At 45.8% G+C, this 25,830-nt stretch overlaps 1 protein-coding gene across 3 annotated transcripts in view; it reads right to left on the reverse strand.

Annotated features, from left to right (window-relative positions):
- Positions 1-25,830, reverse strand: part of Dock4 (dedicator of cytokinesis 4) — a 389,986-nt gene that overhangs the window by 23,484 nt on the left and 340,672 nt on the right. For all 3 annotated transcript variants that reach the window (XM_041658121.1, XM_041658122.1, XM_041658120.1), the window contains 6 exons: positions 17,391-17,539; positions 14,494-14,580; positions 12,279-12,383; positions 7,678-7,819; positions 6,229-6,395; positions 3,163-3,249 (listed from right to left, as the gene is read on the reverse strand). In XM_041658121.1, the coding sequence (XP_041514055.1) occupies positions 3,163-3,249; positions 6,229-6,395; positions 7,678-7,819; positions 12,279-12,383; positions 14,494-14,580; positions 17,391-17,539 (737 nt within the window). The remainder of the gene's footprint in view (positions 1-3,162; positions 3,250-6,228; positions 6,396-7,677; positions 7,820-12,278; positions 12,384-14,493; positions 14,581-17,390; positions 17,540-25,830) is intronic.

The following is a 25,830-nucleotide window of genomic DNA, read 5'->3' on the forward strand; positions in this document are numbered from 1 at the left end:
GGGGAGGCGCCTCAAGAAAGTGGAGCTAGCAATGCACAGGGGAGGTGACGATGGAGGGGGAGCCATGAGGTGGAAAGTTTCAGAAGGAGTAGGTGTGGGTGGAGAGAGGAGACACGAGGGAAAGGAGGGAGGCTAAGCAAAGCTAAAGATGTATAGAAAAGCCCTATGAGCACGCACTACTCTTTAAGCCAATTTGAAACAGAAGTTAAGGAAGATTTGAAAGAGTGCTATCCTGTGTGGTTGGAGGATGCTGCCACGAGCCAAGCATCGCTAAACTCTAGTGCCACGTTTGAGATGCTTCCTTGTGAACTCTCGCTCAAAGAGGCTCTGGAGGGCTCCAAAACCACTCTTCTCCACTGCCCACAGAACTAGTTGATTAGACGTCGCTACTAAAGACATCACACACCTGTAAGGAGTAGAGAAATCCAGGCAGGACTAACCTGGCAGCTTCCTCCCTGTGCCTAGTGTTCTAGGGCTGGAAGGCACCAGACAGGCAGCCGGGGACAATGTATCTGTGGTCCTTCTTTACCGTGAACTCTATGATAAAGTGAATTTAAAGCCAAACTTATGAATATCTTTTGTCTTTCAGGTTCTGGCATTGTAGACAAGAAATTTCAATCCATTTTCTATCTTTATTGAGTACCGACTATGTTCTTGAAGCCCTTATACAGCTAAAACCAAGCCAGTAAGAGCTCTAATGGATCATGGAGCATCCCAGAGAGCAGGAACAAGAGAAGCACATGGAGGCTGCTAAGAGCAGGCTGTACTCAGGGAACCAAGTAGCCCAGTTTGCCTTGTTCTCTTAGAACATAATATTACCTATTCCAAGAATGCAGGCAGCTGGTGTTTGAAGTGTTTAGTCTTTCTCTACCATTACCAGCATGCTTTTTTTTTTTTATCATGAGTGTCGTGTGTGTGTGTGTGTGTGTGTGTGTGTGTGTGTGTGTGTGTGTGCTGTTTCTTGGGCTCGGACTATTGGTGAATCTTCACAAGATTTAGCCTTCTGGCTGTACGGGCCTGAGAAGGCTCCCTGAATCAATGCAGCATGGATGACTAAGAACACCGCCGTGGGCTGGGCTTCTGCAACTCTGTAGGCAGCAGAATAATGAGACTTTGTGAGCACACTGTTTGATTGCCTCCCCTCATCCCTGAAAGGCACTAAAGTACACCACACCAGCAGGCAGTGTGGGGACCCCTGACTCACTGCACACAGACACGACCGGGCTGACATAATATCCTGAATTGAGTTTCATTCGCTTAGGGAGCTGTATTGGTATTTTGACACCCTGAAATGAAAAACTCATTTAACCAGTAGTTTTGAACACGATAAGCTGATCTCCAATGATGAGAGACTTCGTAGGAGAAGCCATTCTGGAGAGATACCTTGGGTGGGAGCTACTCTTACTTGTTCATTGACATAGTCGGCTGTTACTTAACTGAGGTTTTGTTTGCATGATAGATTTGCAATTGATGTATTTTATTTCAAACAGAATACTAGGTCAATCCAAGGGTGTGGTGGGACAATGGTCTTTTACCCTGTCACTTGTGTTATTTTTAATAAAACGCTGATTGGCCAGTATCCAGGCAGGAAGTGTAGGTGAGGCAACCAGGCAGACAGTAGAGGTGGGGCAACAAGAATTCTGGGAAGACGGAAGTTTGAGTCTGCAGTCATGACCCAGCCACATAGGAGGCAAGATGTGACTGCCTCGCCAAAAAAGGTAGCAAGCCACTTGGCCAACGTAGACAAGAATTATGGGCTAATAAAAGTTATAAGAATTGGTTAATAAAAAGAGCCTGAGATACTGGGCCAATCAGTTTATAATTCATGTAAGACCCCTGTGTGATTCTTTGGGACTGAATGGCTGATGGCTATAGGACCTGGCAGAACAGAACCTCAGTCAACCAAGGGCCTGGCTCAGAGCCATGATGTGCCAAAGGAGAAAGACAAGACACTGGGAGGTAGGGGTCCTGTGGCTGTCATGCTGAAATACAGCAAAGAGACACCAGTGCAGGACCAGCCTTGCTGCCTTCAGCTGCTCACTCCCATCTCTCTTCACTGGGGATGGAAGCTGGGGAGGTGCCTGGGAAGCAGAGCATTCTTGAGAGCTGTGGTTACCAGATCTAGAATGGCATCCACTGTTTCCTAACTGAGGTTCCATCTAGGCCTGCTCGGGTCTTGCACAATCCTTCCCACTGCAGATCAAAGCAGCTCGGGCTCCATGTGTGATGGATTTTACATAAGCTTTATATGAAGGGGCTTCATATTAGCTTCATTTTGTCAAGAAGAAAACCAAGGCTCGAAGAGAACAATAGCACTGGCTTTGGAATCACTATAAGAAATTGTGTTTGAGTCTATACGCTGTAGTGATATTTCATTTGTATTTTAATAAATAAAGCTTGTCTGAAGTTCAGAAAGTAAAACAGCCACACTGGTCAGCCTTACAGACCAGGCAGTGGTGACACACACCTTTAATCCCAGTAGCCACACTAGTTTGCCATAGAAACTGGGCCGTAGTGGTGCATGCCTTTAATCCCAGCCCCAGAGAGGAATATGACGGGGGGAGACAGCTCTCAGACACAGTCTCATTCTGAGATTCCTGGAGGCAGGATCGCCATTTCCGACTGAGGTAGAGGTAAGAGCCAGTGGCTGGCTGTTTTGCTTTTCTGACCTTCAGGTTGAACCCCAGCTTCTGTCTCTGGGTGTTTATTATTCATGCTATAATACTCTTTAGACATCTTGATGATGATCTTTGTCAAAGGCTTCAACTCCTTGGTAACACCTTTGAAAACTGGGGAAAGACTATCTATTGACATGAGAGTATATAAGAAAATAGGCTGCCTCCTTGGAAGGCTTTGGACTGTCACACAGAAAGCGACGAAGATCACAGCTCTGGCACAACTAGGAGACTTGGCATTCTGGTTGTCACTCAAAAACCTAACATTTTTTTTTTTTTACATGCTGCAACCATAACTGCTTTAAAGAACACTTCTGGTTGGACGAACCAGGTCCGTATCAACATTCGCTTTCGGTGCCTTGGGGAGTAGCAGTCAGTGTCGTGAGGGAACCCAGGAATTGAAAGAACATGAGAACTTAGTAGTGGGCTCAGCCCAAGGGGAGTGGCCAGGGCGTGGGTGTCGTGGGGAAGATGCCCCACCCCTTACCACTTCACGCTTCTCCACTTCGAACCAGCGGGAGATGCCTGGGAGACTCTGCACCAAGTAGAGTGAGGTCCTCTCCACCCAGAGACTCTGCAAAACAAAACTCGAAGTTACTTTCCAGGCTGCCCTTTTTTCTACGCCCCAAGCTGCAACAAGCCTGACCTGGAGCCGTTTATTTCCTGCAGCCTTTTTAAAGCCATTCTCACTGAATGCGCACTTGTGAAACAATCGGAGCACGAAGCGGTGCAAGCCCCCCCTCCCCCCCATGCAGCGCAAGCCCGCACTAGTCATTCTGCAGACTGCCTGCAGCCTTCTCCCTTGCAGAGCATAGGAGCCCCTGCTCCAGAAAGCAAGGGCCAGAACACAACAGCAAGCTGTATACAGTCTTCTCCTCTGTTTCCCCAAGATGGGACTTTAACCTTTTCGCCCATCAAGGTTTAGCCCATTTTCAACCAGAAGAGGCAATGCTGTGAGCTATCCAGACAAGATGGGAGTAACAGCTTCCTAAGGGGACAAAGGACCTTAGGATTACTTGGTTGGAACCTTCTATTTAAGGTGAAGACTTCAAGTCGCAGAGGGACTCTTGATCCACGAGTCATATTCTAATTATCAAAGGGCTGGCACTGACACCCACCCCCGGGAACCATCTTCTCTCCGTTGCCATATGCACAGGGCCACATTTCTGGTGATAAACTGAACTGCTGTAACCCAGGGGCACGTGTGCTTCGAGTTGGACTCCTGGCCCAGAACCAGCTCCTCCAGAAGACGTGGAACACAGCTGCTATTGGCACAAGCCACTGTACGTGGCCAGATTGTCTTTGACCAGCCAGTTTTGGAATTTACACTTCATCATTGTCCTATAGTGTGCTACCAGGGGGGAAGTCCCCGCAACTGCACCATCTATCCAGACCACAGAGGGGTTAAAAAGAGAATGTCTTTCCAGTAGTGAGGAGCTGCTGGGGTGAACCCCCATCGTGTGAGTTTGAGGGACCTGCTGATGACAGGGAGGCAAGCAGACGAGAGCTCAGATGGATGAGAAGAATGTTCAAGGTGTACACGGGATGCAGCTATTCCTGCCATTGTGGGGGACCAGGACAGCAGCTTTCTGAGTAGACCAGAGAGCTGGAGTTTAGAGTCAAGAGTTCACAGGGAGGAGAGTGGAGGCTGCCGTGCAGGCAGAAGGCTGCCCACACAGACATGGAAGTGCTTGTGGAAAGGTATGGCAACCCATGAGGAGAGAAGGTGGGTGTCACTGGAGCCAAGAGAGAGGGTGGGTAGGACAGGCTTGGGGTAATGGGATAGAGTCTGGAGCCAGATTCTGAAGGTCTTGAACATGGGGAAATGGAGCCTCATTTAACCTCACCCATCCCAGGAAGGTAGCTGTTGGTGGCTCGCACCTCTAATCCCAGTGTTTGGGGGGGGGGTCTCTGGAACTTAGTGGAGTGTGGAGTCTGAGGTTTGGTGGAGAGCCAGTGCAGTCTGGGCAGTCTGAGGATCGCCCCTTTGGTCTGAGCCTTGGTAGGGGTAAAAGGTCTCTCTAGTGGCTGATCGCTCTGCCTCTCTGATCTTCACCTTTAACCCCTACATCTGTCTCTGGGTTTTGATTATTCCTGGTACAAGTGTATCACTGATTGTTTCATTGCTGGCCAGGTGGAAGTACGTACATCCAGCAGAAACAGCAAAAGAAAGGGAGTTGGAAAAGGTGGGTTCCAGTGCTAGGCTAAAGGTCTTGGGCACATGACTCTGTGCAAGCCAACTATGACTCCAGGTCATTCAGACCGACGACTGGGAGCTAGAGCAGAGAGAAAGAACTGTGTCGCAATCTGATTGGATCTTTAGCTAACTTGGGAGGAGGAGAAGAGAATTAGAAACAGGCTAGAAACAGGACTAGAAAATTATGGTGGATCTTGTCAGTAACTGGGATGTTTTCCGATGCTCTCTGTACTGTTCAATCCACAGGGAGAAGGAAGACCCCGAGAGGAGGCCAGAGGGCCAGGCTGCTGAGGCCGGTGCAGTTGGCTGGTTCTAAACTGTCATTAGCTTTATTTATTATCATTAGAGCATTTTGTGATTAGATTCCTAGAGAAATCCACAGTAAATGCACTTCAAATCTTTCATAAAAGTCCATTTTTATCCAGTCTCCCCCGAACACTGCACAGCTACCCCCCCACCCGCCTTTTGGCTGGGAATAACCCCTGTAGCTGACTGCTGCTGGCAGCGCTGGGAACCGATGGGCAAGGGTGTGTGGGTCAACATTAAGCAAGACAGTGTTAAGAGATGCCTCCTGCTTTAAGGGAGTGTCTGCTCTGAGAGCCGCTAAGCCAACAGACTCACAGGAATAAGCTCATTTGACAATTCTGTTTATGTATGGATGCTGAGTCACTGGGGTCACCCTAGGCCTGTTCGACATCACAGTTTTCAAGGAAAGGGATGGTCACAGGTGATTTCTGAACATCTGCCTCCTTGCCCCAGTGGGGCTGTGAGAACGCTGTCCTTTCTGTCCTGGAGCATGGGGAACTAGCAAGGCACACTGGATATGAGGAGGACGGACAACCCAGTACAGGCAGAGGCCCAGATGGGCATGGACTAGGGGCCTCATCTCAGAAACCGACAAGGTCTAGAGCAAAGGACGGAAGTGTCTCCATCGCACCAAATGCCTGCCCACGCGGCCTCTTCTCAGTTTCCCCTTGCCTGGCCCTTGGTTTTTCTTTACTGTGCTTCCTTGATGCTAGACTACACCCACCACTCCCACAATGGCTCACCATGAATGGACAACAGGACTGAGCTTAGACACAAGTTGGAAGACTGGTCTAAGCACCACTGCTCTCGGAACTGCCACAGAGAAGCTGATTTCAGGAACTCCTCCCAGACCTGCTCAGATTTTCTTGGTAGGGGACCAAAAATCTTCTTGCCTGGAAAGTGTTCCCATTCACGTGGAAACACTGCTTACTAGGATGGAAGATTTCGAGACCCTTTGTTCCAGTCACGTGACCGGATCCTCAGTCACTATTTCCCAAGAGTCTAGAAAGCCCATGAGGAGGCGGCACTTTGCGGAGACCACAGGTTTACCTTGAACTCATTCTCCTTGTCTTTGGTGCCCTTGTGGAATGGCCTGTCGTAGCGGAACTTCCAGATGTGGTTCACTTTATAGAAGCTTTTGATGTTGTCGGGAACGCCCTCCCTCTGCAGCACCTCCTGGCTCTCAGGAATGGGAGTCACAGCGTATATCTGTAGATCTGGGAGCCAAGAGTCAAGGAGGGAACCTGGCTTGGCAAGCAGCAAGGCACTCTGGGTAGCAATCTGGTGTTTCCATTCCAGTGGAATTCATTTTAAAAATTGCCCAGCAGATATGAATAATGTACTTCCAAGTATGCCTCAAGCTTCAGGTCTGATCAGGTCCTAAGAATGTGATTCTACCAGGACATATGTTTGACATTTCCATAACCTATGAGTTCACAGATGACTGCTTTCATGGGGGTAGGAGGAACAGCTGGGCTTGGGTATTCAGAATCAGAAGAACCTCGCTCTTGTACATGAGGCATCTTTAGTCTCTTCATGGCTCCCAAATTTTATCTATAATGATATGGAAATCCTCATAAGACTATGACCAAAGGCAGTGACCAGAACACCAGCAAGGACTTGCACTTGCCAAGTGTTGCTGTGACTGCAGCCTTCTGTAACTATGGTATCCGTAATCTAAAACCAGGCACAGATAAACAGAGTGGTTGGTTGTAGCTCATATTTTAAAAAATATTTTGCTTATATGCTACTTCCTTCCCAGAGAGAAAGAAAAATATTTTTCCTTAAACAATTTCGTGTTTCTCTTGCATTTAGGTTTCTGCTTTGAAAGTATATTTATAATAGCCACTGGGAGTTTCCCTCTCCGTTTTAAAACTGTGGCTTTCAGATGGATTTGGCAAGAACTGATGGGTGAATTGCCTTTGTGTCGAAAGCCAAAGTACTTCCATTTGAGTTGTCTGTTTAGATGGCAGGACTCTGAACTACATGCTGTTGTCTGTTTAGATGGCAGGACTCTGGACTACATGCTGTTGTCTGTAAGTTAAGAGTCTAGAATATCATGCCTCAGATACTGGAGGCACCTCTTGTTCTTCCCCTCCTCACTCCAGAATTAAAGTCTAAGGGAAAGGGGGGGGGGTGGAGCATGTGCAGTAGTGAACACAATGCTACCACTTCCTCGAACGGAAGCCGTTTCCATAGGAAGCCATAGGAAAACTGTTTGATCCAGAAGCAGGGCTGGACCTGAAGGCATGCCAATTAAGAGGGTGAAGGTTCCTTAACGGATGTTTAAGGGATTTCTTTTCGACTGGCCCTTGATAGCCATTAGAATAATTCCATTCTGCTGAGAAGGCACTCAGCTAAAACCAAGATGACAAGGACTAGGAAGTGTAGGGTGTGGCTCCTGACAAGGGGACAGTGGCTATAACACTCAACAGGACACTGCTGTGTAGCTAACGGCAGGTACCACCCAACCGGAGCCCAGCCACCAGGAAGGGATACACTGAGCCTCTGCCTGGAAGATGGTCTCATCAGGCTGGTTGGCGTGCTGCATGGCGATGGCATGGGGGAACTCGTTCAGCATTCGCTGCTGGAAGGCCTCCAGTCGCTCGTAGTCATGCCCCCGACACACAAACTCCTTATTCTGGGGGTGCAACCGGAAAAGAAATTAGGGTCGTATAACAAAGAGAAGGCAAAGAAATATGTCTGTGGCAATAACTGCCCCCACATCACGATACTGTCACATTGAAAAGTCAGAACCATCTGAAAAATATGCTCATGAATCAAACCTGCTAAACAAAGAGCAATAGAATCGCTGGTTATTGATTTCCATCAGACCCAATAGCACACGCTGAATTCCAGGGCCATTTGCATGGGGGACAGAGACGGCCTGATACTCAGCATCAAAGACAAGAACCAAGCACTGGATCATAAATGGACATATATGAGAGATGATTTTTATCGAACGGATGTCAAACTCATACACGCAGATCTCCAATTTCTACGAGAACAAAGTAGGGCCAGAATGAAAATCCGCTTTACTGGATTGTTTTTCCGGAAGTCTCTGATATAGATCAGATTTATATTCCCACTGGCAGGGCAGGCAGAGGTCCCATCTCTACCCGAGCCTTCAGGAGCGCGGAGGAACCAAAGGCACAGCGACGTCCATGCCGTGAGCAGCTCAGCTCAGCTTGCTGCTGCTAGAAACCTCACTGCATTTTAGAGCTTGATTAGATGTCTGCTTGCTTTGTTATATCATGCTATATCCTAATAATTTATTCTAGAGGCCAGGGCTCTCTCATTCAGGTAAGAATGCTGAAGATTGGGGCCAGAAAGCTGACTCACGGGATAAAAATGCTTGCCACGCCTGATGGTGGAAAGAGCACTAACTCCTGCGAGTTGTCCTCTGCCCTGCATGCATACGCCATGCCCCTCTTGTCCCAACACACCAAGAACATAAAGTGTTTAAAAAATGCCAAGAATTATTTGTGCTAGTCCAGATGGGAATCAAAAAGTATCCGTTTAATGACCCGCCCACCTCTCCACCTTAGGACTGGATTCGCTGGGTTCACCGTCTCTACCTCCTGACGGCTGAGACGACAGGCATTTGCCACTCAGGCCTGCTTTAAGCAGTGCTGGGAGTGAAACCATGGCCCCCTGTAAGCTAGGCAAACCCTTTACCAGCTAAAGCTGCCTCCTAGGCCCCTGGCGTCAATGAGCACACCACCAAAGTTCTCTCGCTTGCGGCAGGACAGACGTCTTTGCTTTCTGTTGCTGTGTACTTCTCCACTGGGAAGATACACTACCTTGGTTTGTCCACTCATCGCCTGACAGATATCTGAGTTTCTCCTCCTTGTCTGGATGCTGTGCACAGTGATGCCATGGGCATCCAGATACAAACCTTCACCAGGAATGTTTTCAATGACGTAGAAGCAGACCTGCCCAGGTACAGGGTCAATTCTGCTCCTTTCAGGGGGAAGTAACTATTTAGATTATACAACCGTTTCAATGTATCCTATCCGAGTTTTAAAATGTATCCTGCAATTTATCAAACAACAAAAGGACATTTTTCTTCTTGACATGTTTATGACATTCCTTGGAATCCTCAATCCTGCAATGTCTCTTAGACACCAAGAGAGGGCAGCCCTTCCCTTTCATTTTGAATTAATGACAGATATGACATAGAAAGAGGCTATTTTTCAAACAACTGACGATAGACACATCAATTTATTCTAATTGCCTATTAAAATTTGATCTATTTGGTCAATGTAGCTCTGGCATTTGCTAAACTGTCTTCAAAATTGGAGCTTTTAAATACCTCTGATTTTTAAAAACATATTATCTTTAAAGATTGATTTTTTTAAAAAAAATTATGTGTATGTGTATTTGTGTGAATGTACACCATGAGTTATACAAGTGTCCACAGAGGCCAGAAGTAGATGTTGGATCTTCTAGGGCTCTTGTTAAGGCAGCTGTGAGCTTCTTGGCATGGGTGCTGGGAATCCAAACAGGGTCCTTCTGAAAGAGCAGTAAGTGCTCTTAACTGAGCCATCTCTCTAGGCCTATGGATGCTTTAACTCACTGTAACTCATGTAGTAGATGGGAATCTGGGCTAGCTCACTGTTTGCTAAAACTAAAATCAGCTTTTAGTCAGCACACATGGCTGCTTTGTGTGTCTCCAGAACATCTGCCCTCAGGGGCCTTTTCCTCCATAAAAATATAACAAGGTGGATCAGATTACTGGTTTGTTAGAGATAAACACATCAATATTGTCATGATCTGTAGCTTAGAAAATATTTTTATATCTCCTTTAACCTAAAAGGTATTTTGCTTTCCTCTGACAATTTAAAGAAATCAAAAGCTTTTTGGGTCCCTACTCTCCAAACACCATACCAACAATGCACAGTGGATTGGCCAACTCTTGGCATGGTACGGAAGAAAATGTAGTCTTTCATATTGTACACTTTTGCGTCAAAAATGGGGAGCCGCTCCTACATCAGAGTCACACTCTGCCCCTTCTCTAGTCCCCTATGTTGGTCACTCCTTTAGGAGGCCACCCCTGCACTGACAGCCAGGCCCCAGACCCTGTGTTCTTCAAGGGGCGCTGACACCAGACCTGGCATGTCCCCAGCGAAAATGTCGTCTTCTCATTTCAGTGGACTCTCTGCATTTGTCATTATCAGAAGCCGATCTTTCTTTCAGCTTCAGGCAGACGTCTTGTGCATTTTTTCAAAACTGCAACAAGGATTTTATATAAAATCTGGGTAGCACCCAATTACTTGGTCCTGTCAATCACTTCAAGAAAATGTCAGTTCCCTGTCGAAGCACCTTTCCCTGTAGCTGTGATAAAACACTCCGACAGAGGCAGCTGGGGGGGGGGGGGGGTGGCAGGGTTTACGCTGGCTCAGTTCTAGGGTACAGTCCTTCATGATGGGCAAGGCAGGGTGTCAGCAGAGGGTCACAGTGTGTCAGTCCACACACATAGGAGTGTGAGCAGCGGTCACAGTGTGTCAGTCCACACACATAGGAGTGTGAGCAGAGGGGTCACAGTGTGTCAGTTCACACACATAGGAGTGTGAGCAGAGGGGTCACAGTGTGTCAGTTCACACACATAGGAGTGTGAGCAGAGGGGTCACAGTGTGTCAGTTCACACACAGGAATGTGAGCAGCGGGTCATATTTTGTTAGTTCACCGTCAGGAAGAAGAGATTGCTGCAAGTTTCTAAGTTAGTTTCTTGTTTCATGCAGGGCATTCCTCAGGGTAACCTATTCTAAAGATCTTTCCCAGGAATGCCTGGAGGCTTGTCTCCCTGGTAGTCCAGATCCTGTCAGCTAACATTCAACACTAACCACCATATTAGAATCATCATCTGAGCATTTCACGTGATTTTAAACATAAATATCTACTTGTGGTCTTTGGATATTTTGAGGTACATTCTATCAACCAATCATCTATCTACTTCACCTAAAAGGTAGATAAATTAAAGATTAAACAATAAACAGAGTCTCGATCCTCTTCCTTCTCTGAGTTTAGCTACCTTGCCTTTTCTCATATATCCTTACAGTTATGGAAGGATTTAGATCAACTTAAATATTTTCATACTGATATTTAAAGTTGTAATTCACTCAATTTGGGGTGTGTGTGTGTGTATATGTGCGTGTATGTGTATGTATGGTATTTTGAGACAGGGTCTGGCTGGCCTTGGATACTGATCATCTTGCCTCTACTTGGGTGCTGGGATTATAGCCGGTATGAGTGACTCTGTTTTTTTATTTTTGTTTGTTTGTTTTGAGATAGGATCTTACTCTGAATCCCAGGCTGGCCTAGGACTCATCACATGGCCAAAGCTGGTTGTAAAGTTGTGGCAATTCTCCTGCCTCAGCCTTCCAGGTATTGGCATGACATGATTTAGGTACCACACTGGGCTCACAAATGAATTCAGTTTTGTCAGGTATGTAGAACACTTCTCCACTGAGTGAATAAGTGAACTCTTTTAACCAGTGTTTTAATACATGGAGGATGCTGTGGACGGAGGGGTCCAATGCACAAATGCAGATAGGAAATAATCTATGCCAAGTGTAAAGAAGAGGGATGAATTGAGTACTTTATGTCTGCCACACAAATTCCTCTTGGCAAAAACAGTTCACACCAGCGATAAGTCAGATGTCTCTCCTGGGTGATATTTACCTTTTTACAAAGTCATCAGAAAGGCCAAACAACACTTTTCCGTGCTCTGGGAGTAAGAGTTCCCCTTGACGCGACTCTGTCATTTCCTGTCTACAGGCCCTCTCATTGCCCTCGTCCAGATTCTCTAGTGCTAACTATAGAACTCGCACAGAGAACACACTGCAAATGACACACAAGGGAAGCCATAATCACTGCTCCTGAGGTGGACTCAGGAAGGGGTAGAGTGTTTGATCTTGAGAAACTGTTCAACACAAAATATTCCCAGTTAATAGTTTCACAAATTAGAAGGGTAAAAAAATGTCATGATGCCATTGCCTCCTTGTTATGTGTCATAAAATGTCATTAATTCCTTAGTTTTCTTAATTGGAGGATCTGAGCCAGAAGGATTAAAGTCAATTAAGAAGTGTATTACTTACTCTTAAGAAAAATGGAAATTTTTTCCCATAAAATCCAACTCTGAAGAATTCGGGTTCCAGACGCTGCTGGTCCATGATTTTATCATACAGAGAAGCTTCCATCATCTAGGAAAGGTCAGAAGGAGTTCTGAGAATTCCATCCTACATCTCAGCCACACCAAGACAGGAACATCTTTCTATTCACAGGTGAACCATTTTAAGTCATGAGAAAAGGACTGGCAATTGCCTTGTAAGTATTTCCAGAGAGGATCAGCCAACCAACTTTGTAAATACATACCGACTAAAAATTTCATGCTTTGTAGGCTCACGTGGTAATGTGGGATTTCCCTCTGTATGCTTGAATACGATTGTTTAATTAATAAAGAAACTGCTTTGGGCCTATAGCAGAGCTATAGGGGAACAGAGATAGGTGGGGAAAACTAAGCTGAATGCCGGGAGAAAGGAGGCAGAGTCAGAGAGAAGCCATGGGGCCGCCAGAGACAGACACTGGGAACTTTACCTGGTAAGCCACAGCCATGTGGCAATATACAGATTACAGAAATGGGTTAAATTAATATAAGAGTTAGCCAATAAGAAGCTAGAGCTAATGGGCCAAGCAATGATTTAATTAATACAGTTTCTGTGTGATTATTTTGGGTCTAACAAGCTACCTCCCTGCAGCAACATGGTCTCTCTGACATGTCTTTACTCGCCAGGACACAAGCTGTAGTTTGCTGACCCTTTAAAGGATCAAGGATTTTTCTACATTTTACTTCCAGAGTAGATTTCTGTAAGTCTACCAAGGACGTGTTTACATCATCACAGATGTAGAACAAGTAGAAATGAACACAAATCATAAAAGTCAAGCCTTTGGGGAGAACCTATGTGCCAGGTGAACTTGCCTGTGGATTTGCTTCCCATTGCACACAGTAGTTCAAGACATGAGGAAGGTACAACATTGTACAGGTGGTATGGGGTAAGTCACCAACCTGAGCCAAGGGAGCGCAAAGTGCTGTCTAGGCTCAAAGCTCACAAGTGTTCAACCTAGGTAGCAAACCAAGCTATGGCTTCCCTTTTGTGGTATCATCATCCCTGGGACTTCCAGGGGAAGACTGATATTGTACTTAAGGCTTCCCCTTCCCCCAGTAAGAGCACCCCAGAGAGCAGTTGTTATGAAGTGTGATGCTCGGGGCTTATAAACATCTTAGTGATGATGGTACCCAAGGGTTCTCCTTAGTGAACACTGTAACCTCACTTCTATTGTAAGGATAGGATGAGAAGTTGAATAGGAGTGATTTTATATAAAGCTGTGGGCCCTGCCAGTATCAGCAAGATGAACTAAACTTAAAATGAGATTATTTTTCGTTTTAGTTTTCAAGCTAGGAGAAATATCAGTGACCTACGACACTACATTATGGGCAATGACAACAATAGAGAGTAAGTTCCCAGCAGGAATAGTAAGGTGCTCGTGGAGGCGCAAGAAGACTTTGCAAGCTGTTGAAGGCTTATGTTCTCATGTTTCCAATGGCAGCCTCAAAAGCGGAAGGGAATATCGTTATCACTTTAATATGCAAAAGCAAAGGATCTTGTCTTAGGAATCTAGAAGACCTCAACACTCATCAAGACGTTGAATGCTAAACAATGACGCAAAATGCTTGGGACGCCCAGGAGTAAGGCTTGTTTGCACCTAAAAGCAAGGAGATACAAACAAATGACTCAGGAATACAGACTATTAAGGTCCCCAAGTTCCTGGTACTAAAACTTTGGTTTAGTGAGAACATATTTCTGAAGGTACAGAGAGAGTTCACACAGGATTTGTTCCTAATTTAACATGAGAGCCACCTCGCCATCTCTACCATTTTATTTTGCAGATTGTGGGAGTAAGAACTGCGTACTGTCAGGCAGATTTCTGTGTGATTGAGAAGCTCTTCAGTGCAGAGATTTTCCACAATAAACTTAAAATATTAATCCTCGATTAGATTGTGCATTTCAGATGTGGGACTTTCGAAACAGATTAAGGTCTCCCTCTTTGTATACTGAATAAAAGAACACACACAGACCAATTTGTTATTTCTCCACATAAGTACCTAAGTATGCTTCAGGGAAAATAACTCATCTTAGAAAAAGTTTCTGCAAGGTGTCTGAGGATGGTCCCAACGTTCATTTCCTATCGCCCTGCTGGGAAGTTAATGAAAACGTGGACCACACCTGACCCTCCATCACCCAGGTACATTACCCTCATCTTGCTCAGGTTCCTGTAGTCATAGTAACCCTCGTACTGCTCTGCCAGCTTCCGGCACAAGATGATGCCATTCTCCCAGCACTGTGGACAGACAGGAACATGACAGTCAGCCTTCCTCACATGGCTACACCTCAATCCAAAGGTCAGGATGGGGATGTATTTGGACCATAAGGCCTTACTCTCTAAGACTTCACAACAGCCTAACGTAAAAACGCTGCCATTTCAACTATGAAAAGGGCACGCAATTGACACGTAACTTGTTAAAAATCTTCCGCAAGTTGGAAACAACAACTCCTCATCATGTTCACTAATGTGTGTGAAAACAGCAATTTCTTGTGTTGTTTCACAATCCCGCCGTGGCAATAAGTGTAGTTTCACAATGGCCACATACATGGCTGCACACAGGCGCTCAGTGCTCAGGAGGGAATTACTGATCCCTACAACCCAATAACTCACGTGTGGCACCCTGGGCTCTTTGGTGCCTTGCATATGCTTACAGATTGTGAGGGCCACTGGATTCTGGTTAGGTCAGTGTGTCGTTTTCAGGAGAAATGTTTAAATTTTGTCATCGAGCATACTATCAACGAAGTTTTCTTCAAAATCCTGGACCGTCAATCAGTATTTGTGGTTTTAGGGCCATAAACCTTTGCCACAGTTATCCAACTCATCTATTATCATCTGAAATTGGTATCATTATGAGTGAGAGTCTGTGGACACAAGAGCAAATCTCACAGTTTATAGACGCCTCATAGTAGCAATAATATTTTCATTTATTTCAACCATTTAAGAGGTAAAAGTAATTTATAGACTATAGGTATAGACACGTAAGTATTGGCTTATCACCCTGACCTACAGCACAGACTTCTGGGGATGGGGCAATTTCATGAGATTTTAAAATAGCGTACTGATGAATCAACCCTGGTTATCGATAGGGTGACAGATATCACATCCAGATCATCTACAGAGACCCACAGCCAGATAATATGCAGAAAGTGAGAGACAGTGGAACACTCCATCCTAAGTGGATGTCTCCATCAAATCCCTCCCCTCAGGCCTCGGGGAAGTCTGCTGCAGAGGAGGCAGAAAAAGTATAAGAGCCAGAGGGGATGGAGGACACCAAGGAAACAGGGCCATCTAAATACACCAGGACAGATGCACAGGTGAACTCACAGGGACTGAGGCAGTGTGCACAGATCCACACAGATCTGTACCAGATGGGGCTCTAGAGTTGACAGAAGAGACACAGACTCCACCCCTAACCCAGAAGCTATCTCCAACTGATAACCACTTGCAAATGAAAATTTAGTTTTCTCCAAGGGCATCCAACTGGGGAAACAAACTAGTAAGTAGGTCCCATACCCAGCAGGAGATGGCTAACTGAAAACAAACTCTGTTTCTCGGGCTCTTTTCCTTTTGTTTATTTGTTTGGTCCTTTTCTGGTGTGTTTTTAGCATATTATATGATAATATTCCCTTAGAAGCCTGTTTTCTTTCTAATGAGAGAGAACGGGGAGGTATCTGGAGGGTAGGGGATATAGGGAGGAACCAGGAGGAGTAGTGGGAAGGAAATATATAATCGGAATATGTATACATATATATATATTATATACTATTTTCAATAAAATAAAAAGAAATAGTTTATAGTACAGGTGAAATTTTTTATAGTAGGAGTGACAAAGACAGTTAGGTTAGTATTTGTGTCAAGTCCTATCACTGTGGTTGGATAAATAAGAAAGGAGAACCCGAGAGAAGCAATTCACTTTGCACCAAAATGTTAGGCAGTCCCAACTGTGTTCTCTAGAGAAATGACAGCCACTTGCTGTATTTAACACTCTACTTAACCCTTGTGACTTGGAAGAGAGAACTAAGGCACCCAAATAAAAAATAAACACTGGTGTTCAGATTCATAGTCTTTAAAAATTGTCACTGTCCTTGACGCGGGGCAGGAAGGAGTGAGACACTAAACTGCATGTCGTCAGTGAGGGGCCTCCAGCATCACAAGCTTTCCTAACTGTACTAAGGGTGCTACCGACTTCCTCAGTAAGTTCAGTCTCCTTCATCTTACCTTAAAAATAAGCATAGAATGGGAAGTGCCTTCCGTTATGGGAGGAGGTGGAGGGAGAGAGCTTTTCAGAGAACAAATGGCAGATTGCTAGGGTCCGAAAGTTGTGTTTCCCCAAAGTTCCTCAGCTGAAATCCAAACACTTTAAGCATTAGGAGGCAGGGCCCTGGCAGATGATAAGGTCATAAGGGACTTAGTACCCTTTAAAAAGTAGGTTTCCCAGTGTCAACTACTCTTCTGTCACGTGAGGACATGGAGGAGACACCATTCGTGAGGAAGTCGGCCTTTAGCCGCACACTATATCCTCAGAGGCCGTGACCTTAGTGTCATCAGCCTCCAAAACAGTGACAAAGAAGTAAATACATGTTTGTTGCTTCGAAGCCACCCAGTGTGTGTGTGTGTGTGTGCACCTAAGCCACCAGTGTGTGTGTGTGTGCACCTAAGCCACCAGTGTGTGTGTATACCTGCAGAAGTCTGTTCTTTTCTTCTACTATATGACTGATGGGGACTGGACTCAAGTCCTCGGGCATATCAGCTGCTGCCCTTACCAAGTGAGCTCCCCGTCTATATATGTTGGTAGAGTAGCTGGAGTGGACCAAGAGCATCACTACCTTAAGGTTAGTGTTAGCCAAAGGGCAATACAGAGCTTGGGCACACGGGAATTTCCCAGAGGTCTCATGACAGACCTACTTAATCAGAATATCTAAGGGCTGGTCCCGGACACTTCATCTTAACAGTTCTGGGTGCTTCTATCTAACACAGTCTGTCGTGTGAGGACCCCGCTGGAGAAGGAGAGAACATGGAGAGCACGGGTTGCCAGGGCTGCGTACTTTGCCTCTGTCGAAGTTCTGGATGATGGTGAGATGCAGGTGCTCCTTGCGCTGCCATTCTGTCTGCATGGGGTAGGTGAGGAACTCCCTGAGGGGCCGGTCAGACCACTCCAGCAGCTCGTCGTACAACAGGAGGGTGTAGGCGGCCTCTGTGTGCCAAGGGAGAGGACAGGACGTCAGTGGGGACTCAGAACCATTAGGGATGGCTTCCCAAACTCAAAATGTAGCTCTGAATTCCATAACATAGCAGAGAAAATGTCAGGGATACGGGAAGGAACGAGTTAGCGAATGGTGACTTCCTTTGGTGGCAGAGTCAGCAGAGGTCTGGAAGCAAGCTTTGGGTTTCTATTATCTTCTCCCCTGTTTTTCATCCTCCTTGTTACAACACTCGCATGCTTTGGACATGATAAACCTGTTCAAGCAAGTCACGTTAGAGCCGATTCAAAGATAGAGCGCAGATATGACATTACACACAAGGACAATTCATAAGTATGTCTCTTGAAGATTAGGAGACGTCAAAGGCAAGCTAGCTAACTAACTACTAGCTGTGCTGGCCAATCTTATGTCACCATGACACTAGCCAGACTCATTTTGGAAGAGGAAACCCAACTCAGAAAATGATGCCACCGGATGGACTTGTAGACAAGTATTGACTGGTAATTTGATGCGGGAGGGCCCACCTCACTCTGGGCAGCACTGCCCTTGGGTGAGGGTGCTTTGGATGGTGTAAGAATCAGGCTGAGCAAGGCAGGGGAACAAACCAGTAAGAGGCACCAGTCCATAGCTTCTGCTTCAGCTCTCGCCTCTTTAGTCCCTGCCCTGACTCCCTTAGACGACAGTCTGCAATGTGAGCATGAAGGAAATTCTCTCCTCACCAAGTTGTCATTACTCCAGCAAGAGAAACCCTCACCGAGGAGCCGACTAACCGGCGAATTGAGGGCTGCACACTTGAATCTGGAGCACACGGCGGTGATTAAAAATGCCCTCAGAATTTAGAAAAAGAGGCATGAAAGCCAGAGAAGTCGAACCAAGTCGAAAAGTAATGCCAAACCAAACACCTGCCTCAGAGTGGGCACAGGTGAGGCACTGGATGGAGGGCATGCATGGGGAACTGGGGAAGGGGCAGGTATCTGCCACATGGACTAAGTGATAGACCTTCCGGGCTGAACCCAAAAGGCCTCCCTATGTATCCTTGGCTGGCCCAGACCTTGCTATGTAGATCAGGTTGGCCTTAAACTCAGAGACAGACCTGCCTTGTCTCCTGAGTGCCGGGATTAAAGGCATGCACCACCATGACCGGCTGCTGGCTTCACAAGTTTCAGGAAAGACACTGAAACCATGGGGTGTTGGGCCTGACTGGATTTGCTGCAGAAACAGGTAAATGATTTTCCACACACACAAGGAGAAACGGCATGAAGACTTGACAGGTAGGGGGCAAATTTAATGTACTATTTGCCACTTTGTAGGTTGCGTCTTTCCTAAATAAAAAGCCTAACAAATAGGAATAATAAGAAGAACAAGAACACATGGTCATAGATAAATGGTTATAATAAATTTCCTTCAAAAACTTAACAGCCAACTCATTTTCTTAATTGAAGGAAGTGCCCAACCCTTACGTTACAACTCCATTTAACTACCATGCCTCCTGTCCCTCCACAGCTGCAACAGTAGGTTTAAACACAATATAAACATACAGTGAGTCTTTTCCCCCTCCACTTATTGGACTGAAGCTAACTACACACCAAGTCCCAAGGCAGTGGGCCAAGGTCTACTCTAGCCCTATGATCTGACCATTTCCACACATCAAACAGCAAGGTAAGAAAAGCCTAGGCCCCCATCACTTCACTTTTGCCTCTTACACATAGATGGCCCGTGAGACAAAGCCTCCAGCCTCCTCGCCAATGACCTCGGTGAGTATAAGCAATCTCCTGGCGCAATTTTTTGCAAGTTTTTGTGATGCAGCCCCACTCTCGTCTGCTGGAGTATGTGCCCTGCCTTCTCTCAGTGCGTGTGACAAGCTGCTCTCCCGACAACAAGCAGCTAAAACGATACATTTAGAGGTTTTTCTTTTGGGGGGGCGGGCTTGCTAACCATCTGGTTGCTACCATCGTCTCCCTCCATGCATTTCAGGGCAAAAGGACTCAGCCATTGTGGCTTTTAAAAAACCTGGGTAGCTGCTGGGCTCCCAGCCTTCAGAGTTGATGCCTTTGGGCTCCACAATCAGCTTTTGAGGAATAAAAAGAGATGTATCTTGGTCCAGGGAGAGCCAGGCACAAAGAGGCTGTCCACAGTGGACTTGCTTGGGTACTTGCTGGCCTTCTCCTTGCGGAAATTAAACGTGAGCTAGACAGGGTTTTCACTAAGGGTGGAAATGGGTGGATACGGACGCAATTGCACCAACAGAGGCTGTCATGGCAGACTGCGCCGGCCAGGCGCAAACCAGAATCTCATGGCAGACTGCACTCGCTGGCTGCGTGGGAGCCAGAAGTTCATTTTAGGGACTGTGCTGTACTCTGAAGAAGTGTCTAGCCAACTGTGTTCCCTCCTTGGACCATGAGGATCTACACCAAATGGTCCCAGAGTCTGTTTTTTCAAGTCTGAGTAACTCCTGTGTTCTATTCATGACTGACTTCTGGGGCCGTCACCCTTGCTTCTCCTATTTCTTTTTCTTTCTCAGCACTGGAGTAGCTGGAAGTCCCAGAAAATAACAGAGCTAGTCTCAGGATTAAGAGAATGGAGGCACAGAGATGCCATGCACTGACATGAAGGGTCCTGAAAGTCAGAGTCATAGACAGAGAGCAGGATGAACAGAGGTGAGCGTTTAACAGGCCAAGTGTTTCAGTTGCGGAAGCTAAGGAAAGTTCTAGAAATCAATGGTGATGTGCATAAACTGAACACTTAAAAATGGTTATGGTGACTGATCGGTGGTGGTGCACAGCTTTAATCCCAGCACTCGGGAGGCAGAGGCAGGTGGATCTCTGTGAGTTCGAGACCAGCCTGGTGTACAGAGTGATTTCCAGGACAGACAGGGCTACACAGAGAAACACTTTCTTAGAAAAACTAAAAATATAAAAAAGAAAAAGAAAAAGCTCCAAGATCCTCTACTGCTTCCTAGACATATCGTCTATAGAAGGCCAGGTGTAGGTAGTGACACCTGGGAAAGGTTCAGAGTGCTGAGATGCTGACAGGTGGCAGAGGAAGCTGAGGAATGACTGGCCCTGTGGAGATGTCAGTTCACAACTGCTTTGAAATGCGATCGGGAAGCTGAGGGGGTATGCATTGCTGGACCTTCTGATCAATGGAAAGCGTGCATACTTTTCAGGTGTGACCCACATGACACCCTTCGAGAATGATCCTGAACGATTTACAATGTTTCAGTGTGTGCTGTTCTAGGCTCACCTTTCTGTTCCCAGTATCTCAGTGTGCACTGTTCTAGGCTACCTTTCTGTTCCCAGTGTTTCAGTGTGCACTGTTCTAGGCTACCTTTCTGTTCCCAGTATCTCAGTGTGCACTGTTCTAGGCTCACCTTTCTGTTCCCAGTATCTCAGTGTGCACTGTTCTAGGCTACCTTTCTGTTCCCAGTGTTTCAGTGTGCACTGTTCTAGGCTCACCTTTCTGTTCCCAGTATCTCAGTGTGCACTGTTCTAGGCTCACCTTTCTGTTCCCAGTATCTCAGTGTGCACTGTTCTAGGCTATCTTTCTGTTCCCAGTATCTCAGTGTGCACTGTTCTAGGCTACCTTTCTGTTCCCAGTATCTCAGTGTGCACTGTTCTAGGCTACCTTTCTGTTCCCAGTGTTTCAGTGTGCACTGTTCTAGGCTCACCTTTCTGTTCCCAGTGTTTCAGTGTGGACACTGTTCTAGGCTCACCTTTCTGTTCCAGTGTTTCAGTGCATGCTGTTCTAGGTTCACCTTTCTGTTCCCAGTGTTTCAGTGTGCACTGTTCTAGGCTCACCTTTCTGTTCCCAGTATCTCAGTGTGCACTGTTCTAGGCTCACCTTTCTGTTCCCAGTATCTCAGTGTGCACTGTTCTAGGCTACCTTTCTGTTCCCAGTATCTCAGTGTGCACTGTTCTAGGCTCACCTTTCTGTTCCCAGTGTTTCAGTGTGTGCACTGTTCTAGGCTACCTTTCTGTTCCCAGTGCTTCAGTGTGCACTGTTCTAGGCTCACCTTTCTGTTCCCAGTGTTTCAGTGTGTGCATTGTTCTAGGCTCACCTTTCTATTCTTTGGGGGTTGATATGTATTGAAGAGGGAAGTATTCCAAGTGACAATCTTCTAAAGAGTTTAAAATTCTAAACAGTGCACTGTACAGTTAACCACAGGCCATTCCGTTCCTGTGACACGTGTGCAGGGAAGAAGGCAGTGTGCATAAAGAAATGGAGAAAAATGAGGAGCACAAGGCAGCATTGCAGAAGGGTGCAGGAGGGTGAAACCATGTCTATAGGAAGAACAGTTCTCCCAGCAACTTTATTTTCTTCCAGGACATACACACATGAGGATATTAGGAGAGAAGAAAATGTTAGGGCCGGTAAGATGACTCAGCAGGTCAGCATCGTAATGTGCAAGCCTGGTGACCTGAGTTTGATTCCTGTAACCTCCGTAAAGGTGGGAGGGAGAAGTGACTCCATAGGGTCTTCCTCTGGCCTCCACACCAGCGTGGGATGCACGCCCATACACATACGTCATGCACACACACAGTACATAAATACATGGAGTAAACTGTCATATGGGAAAAGCACACATCACTGATGATTTGAGGACCATGGAACTGCGTACATAAAGAAAAAATCCCCATCTCTGGCATCTCAGACAAGTTACGTTTTGCTTGCAGAGAATCAAAACACATCTGTGCAGATGTGGAATAACGGTTCTTAGCTCGCTCACTCTCAATTCTCATTCTATTGATCTATTGATTTTTTAAAAGTAAAACAGTCCAGTATACTGCATTGTTCCCTTTGCAGTTCAGGAGTTATCAGCACTGAGGGAAAACCTTCATAGCAGGAGCTAAAATGTAACTGACAAGTGCACTCATCAGCAATGTATTTATTCCCAGGCCTTCTTCTAATAGTTGACTAAGGACAAGAAACCATCACCTCTGTCGTCAAAGAACTCATCCTTAACTGGGATTACCTGTCTACACATATGCACAAAAACAAATACACACACACACACACACAAAAGGTAAAATATAACCAGCAATAAAAAACAATGTGGTAATTATTTTAAAACAGAGAATACAGGGCTGGAAAGATGGCTGTCTCGGTGGTTAGGAGTGCTTTCTGCTCTTCCAAAGGGCCCCACGTTGGCTTCCAGCACAGTCATAGGGCAGTTCACCAACTGCCTGTGACTCCAACTTCAGAGAATCCAATACCCTCTTCTGGTCTCCTTGAGCACCCACACATATATGGCACATATATGGCACACACACACACGCACGCATACACCTGACTACAAATCAAAAGAGAATGGGGAAAGTGACGGAAAGGTCGGTTCAGCCCATGGATAAGGACAGCAGGAGTCACTGAGGAAAACTGAAGGATGAGAAGCCCAGGACAGGGAATACTTTAGGAGAAAGAATCCACCGACCTCAGGATTCAACTTTGGGGAGAGTAAAAAGAGCCCTGAAGAGTATCCAGGCCTCTAGACTATAAACAGAAATGCTACCGAGATAATAGGACCAGCTAGAAACACCAGAGACACTAGCAATACATTAAAATTCTAGAATTGTTACCAAAAGGATTTCTTTATTTAAAAACTGAGGGAAGGGCCATAGTTCAAGAATTCCCTGGAAGAAAAGTGGGGCAAAGGTGTCGATTTGTTGTTCGCAAACCCACAGAGAGGATTCTGGTTAAGTGGAGCAAGCCCCTTCCACCCTTTTCTTATGAGCACAAGAAAACACTTCACAGAAAACAGAAGGCTATTATCAGAGGAGTTTGAAAAGTAATTAAGAGCAAATGGATCAACTAGGAAAAGCCACACTTGAAGACGATCATAACGTGTTCAGTTATCTACTTTTATTTCCGGCTTTTTATGTCTCCTATCTCAGGCTTCCTGCAAATGGGATCAGACAACGGACAGCTCCCAGAGGAGCTTTTCTCTTCCAGGGCTGGGAAAAAGCTTTCCGTGGCATGGAGCTCGTACACTCTCTGTCTTTACCCTCCTCTTCCAGCCTCAGTGCCACAGCCAGAATCCTAAGAACTGGGAGTGTCTGTGCCAAGGGAAGAGTGGTGAACCAAAGAGAACAAGGAGCTCAGGAAGGAGCTCTTCACTTTGTCTCTGGAGTTTTGGGCCAATCTCCATGGTGCGTATTTGTAGATCAGACCACGACTGACATAAGCAATATACAATGGTATAGATCACAACTAAGGAGCCTAGTCCCATGCTGGGGGGGGGGGGGTTGCACATGCAGGGAACTGGAGTAGTAGTTCAGAGGCTCTAAAACTCAGATATTGAAATCACAACCCCCAGGAAGTGGTGCAGGACCTGAGTTTGAAATCTAACTGGACTGATTGCCAAGATTAAAAATATCAATTTTGACAGAATGCTGAATCTTGTAACATAATGTTCAAAAGGTCCAGGATGTAATCTAAAATTACTTGGCATTCAAGAAACCAGAGAACTAAATAACTATCCAAGGGAAAAAGCAATTAACAGATGCCAACCCCAAGATGACTCACATGTTGGAATCTTAGACTATGAAGCAGCTATTGAAACCATGCCCCACATAGTAAATGTGAACACTCTCGAACAACTGAAAAGATGAATTCTTTGTATAGAAATGGAAACTGTGAGAAGAAAACAACAAAATGGAAATTTTTAGAATGGAATAATAAAACAACAAAACAAACATTTTTACTGGAAAGGCTCAGTAGCTGAATGGAGAGGTAGAAGAGGATCAGTGGTCTTGACATAAAGCAAATTAACTCTCCGGTGTAAAGTTGTAGGGGGGCATAAATGACAGGGTCCTAGGACTTAGGGGACAATGACCAGAGGCCAAACACTCATTCCACTGCAGTCCCAAAAGAAAGGACTGGTATGTAAAATATATTTTGAGAAAATGCAACTTTTTCATATCTGGTTATAGCTCAGAAGAGCTCAGCAAACCTAAACACATTACACTTAAAGAAAACCACACCATGTATGTCAAAATCAAACCACTGAAGATTAAATACAAATTCTCAAAAGCAACCAGACGGCATTCTACGATGGGTCATTAAAGTAGCTACCTACTTCTTGCCAAAAGCAGGGAGGCAAAGAGGCAATGACAACATCTTAGAAGCATAACAATAAAAGAACTATTTACTCAGAATTCTGACAAACAGGTCCCTCAGGGTTGAGCGTATGCCACGGTTGGATCCAGGAGTGTCCATCAAAGCACTGATGTGGGATGTCCCACATGTATATGTGTTGTTTTTATTGTTTGATGAATAAAGCTGTTTTGACCAATGGCTTAGCAGAGTGAAGCCAGGTGGGAAGTCCGAACAGAGATAGAGAGTGGGCAGACTCAGGCAGATGCCGTGTAGCTGCTGAAGGAGAAGGACACATGGGAACCGTACCCAGTAGGCTACAGCCCCATGGTGATACAGATTAGTAGACTGAGTATGAGAGGTAACTCCGCAGTTAAGAGCACTTGCTGTTCTTCCGAGCCTGAATCTCATTCCCAGCACTCAGGTGAGGTGGCTCTCAACCACTTGCAATTCCAGCTTCAAGGGAGCTACCACCTTTTCTTGCCTCAGAGGGTCCCTGTACATGGGTGGCATTCACTCATGCACACACACAGACATACAGAAATCTTTGAATAGAAGCTTGGCACCTACTTCCGTCAGTGTTCCAGAGAGATGGCTGGGAACTGTGGGAGGCGGAGTTTAGTGGACAGAGTTAGGTTATAGGGTCATGCATGAAGGGAATCGTGAGGCTTGTTTTTGGGGTCTCTCGAGTCACAGCCATACCAGGAGCGGCTATGCTATGTCTTGCACTTCTCCCCACCAGCTCCCCAACCTACTCTGCTACAAGTCCAGAAGCAACAGAGCCAACTGACCACGCACCAAAGCCTCCAAAATGCTGAACCCAAACAAACATATCTTCTTTCTAAGCTGATTACTGTAGATGTTATGTTTCAAAAACAGAGAGGTGGCTAGTGCAAGAGACCATAAAGTAGATGAAAAAAACACAAGAGAATGCTTCACTGCCCTGCCTTTTTAAAAGCACTGGTTTCTTCAGGATAAATAGAAATGGGGAGGAAACTGAGAACTTCAGAGTCATGAAAGTGGCCCGTATCTTAGTAAACACCTTCTGAAAACTCTAAAATCCGCTTGAGCATAGCAGGCGAAGGTGATGACAGCACTTGATGGGATTTCGAGTGAAGACGGATGCCACAGACAATACGGCACAGAATGGGAGGTTACGGGGATCTGGATGGTTTTAAAGATCCCTGCAGCACAA

The sequence above is a fragment of the Microtus oregoni genome, unplaced genomic scaffold (assembly GCF_018167655.1).
Source record: "Microtus oregoni isolate MIOR12 unplaced genomic scaffold, Mior012 000009F_ref0000495, whole genome shotgun sequence".
Lineage (NCBI taxonomy): Eukaryota > Metazoa > Chordata > Mammalia > Rodentia > Cricetidae > Microtus > Microtus oregoni.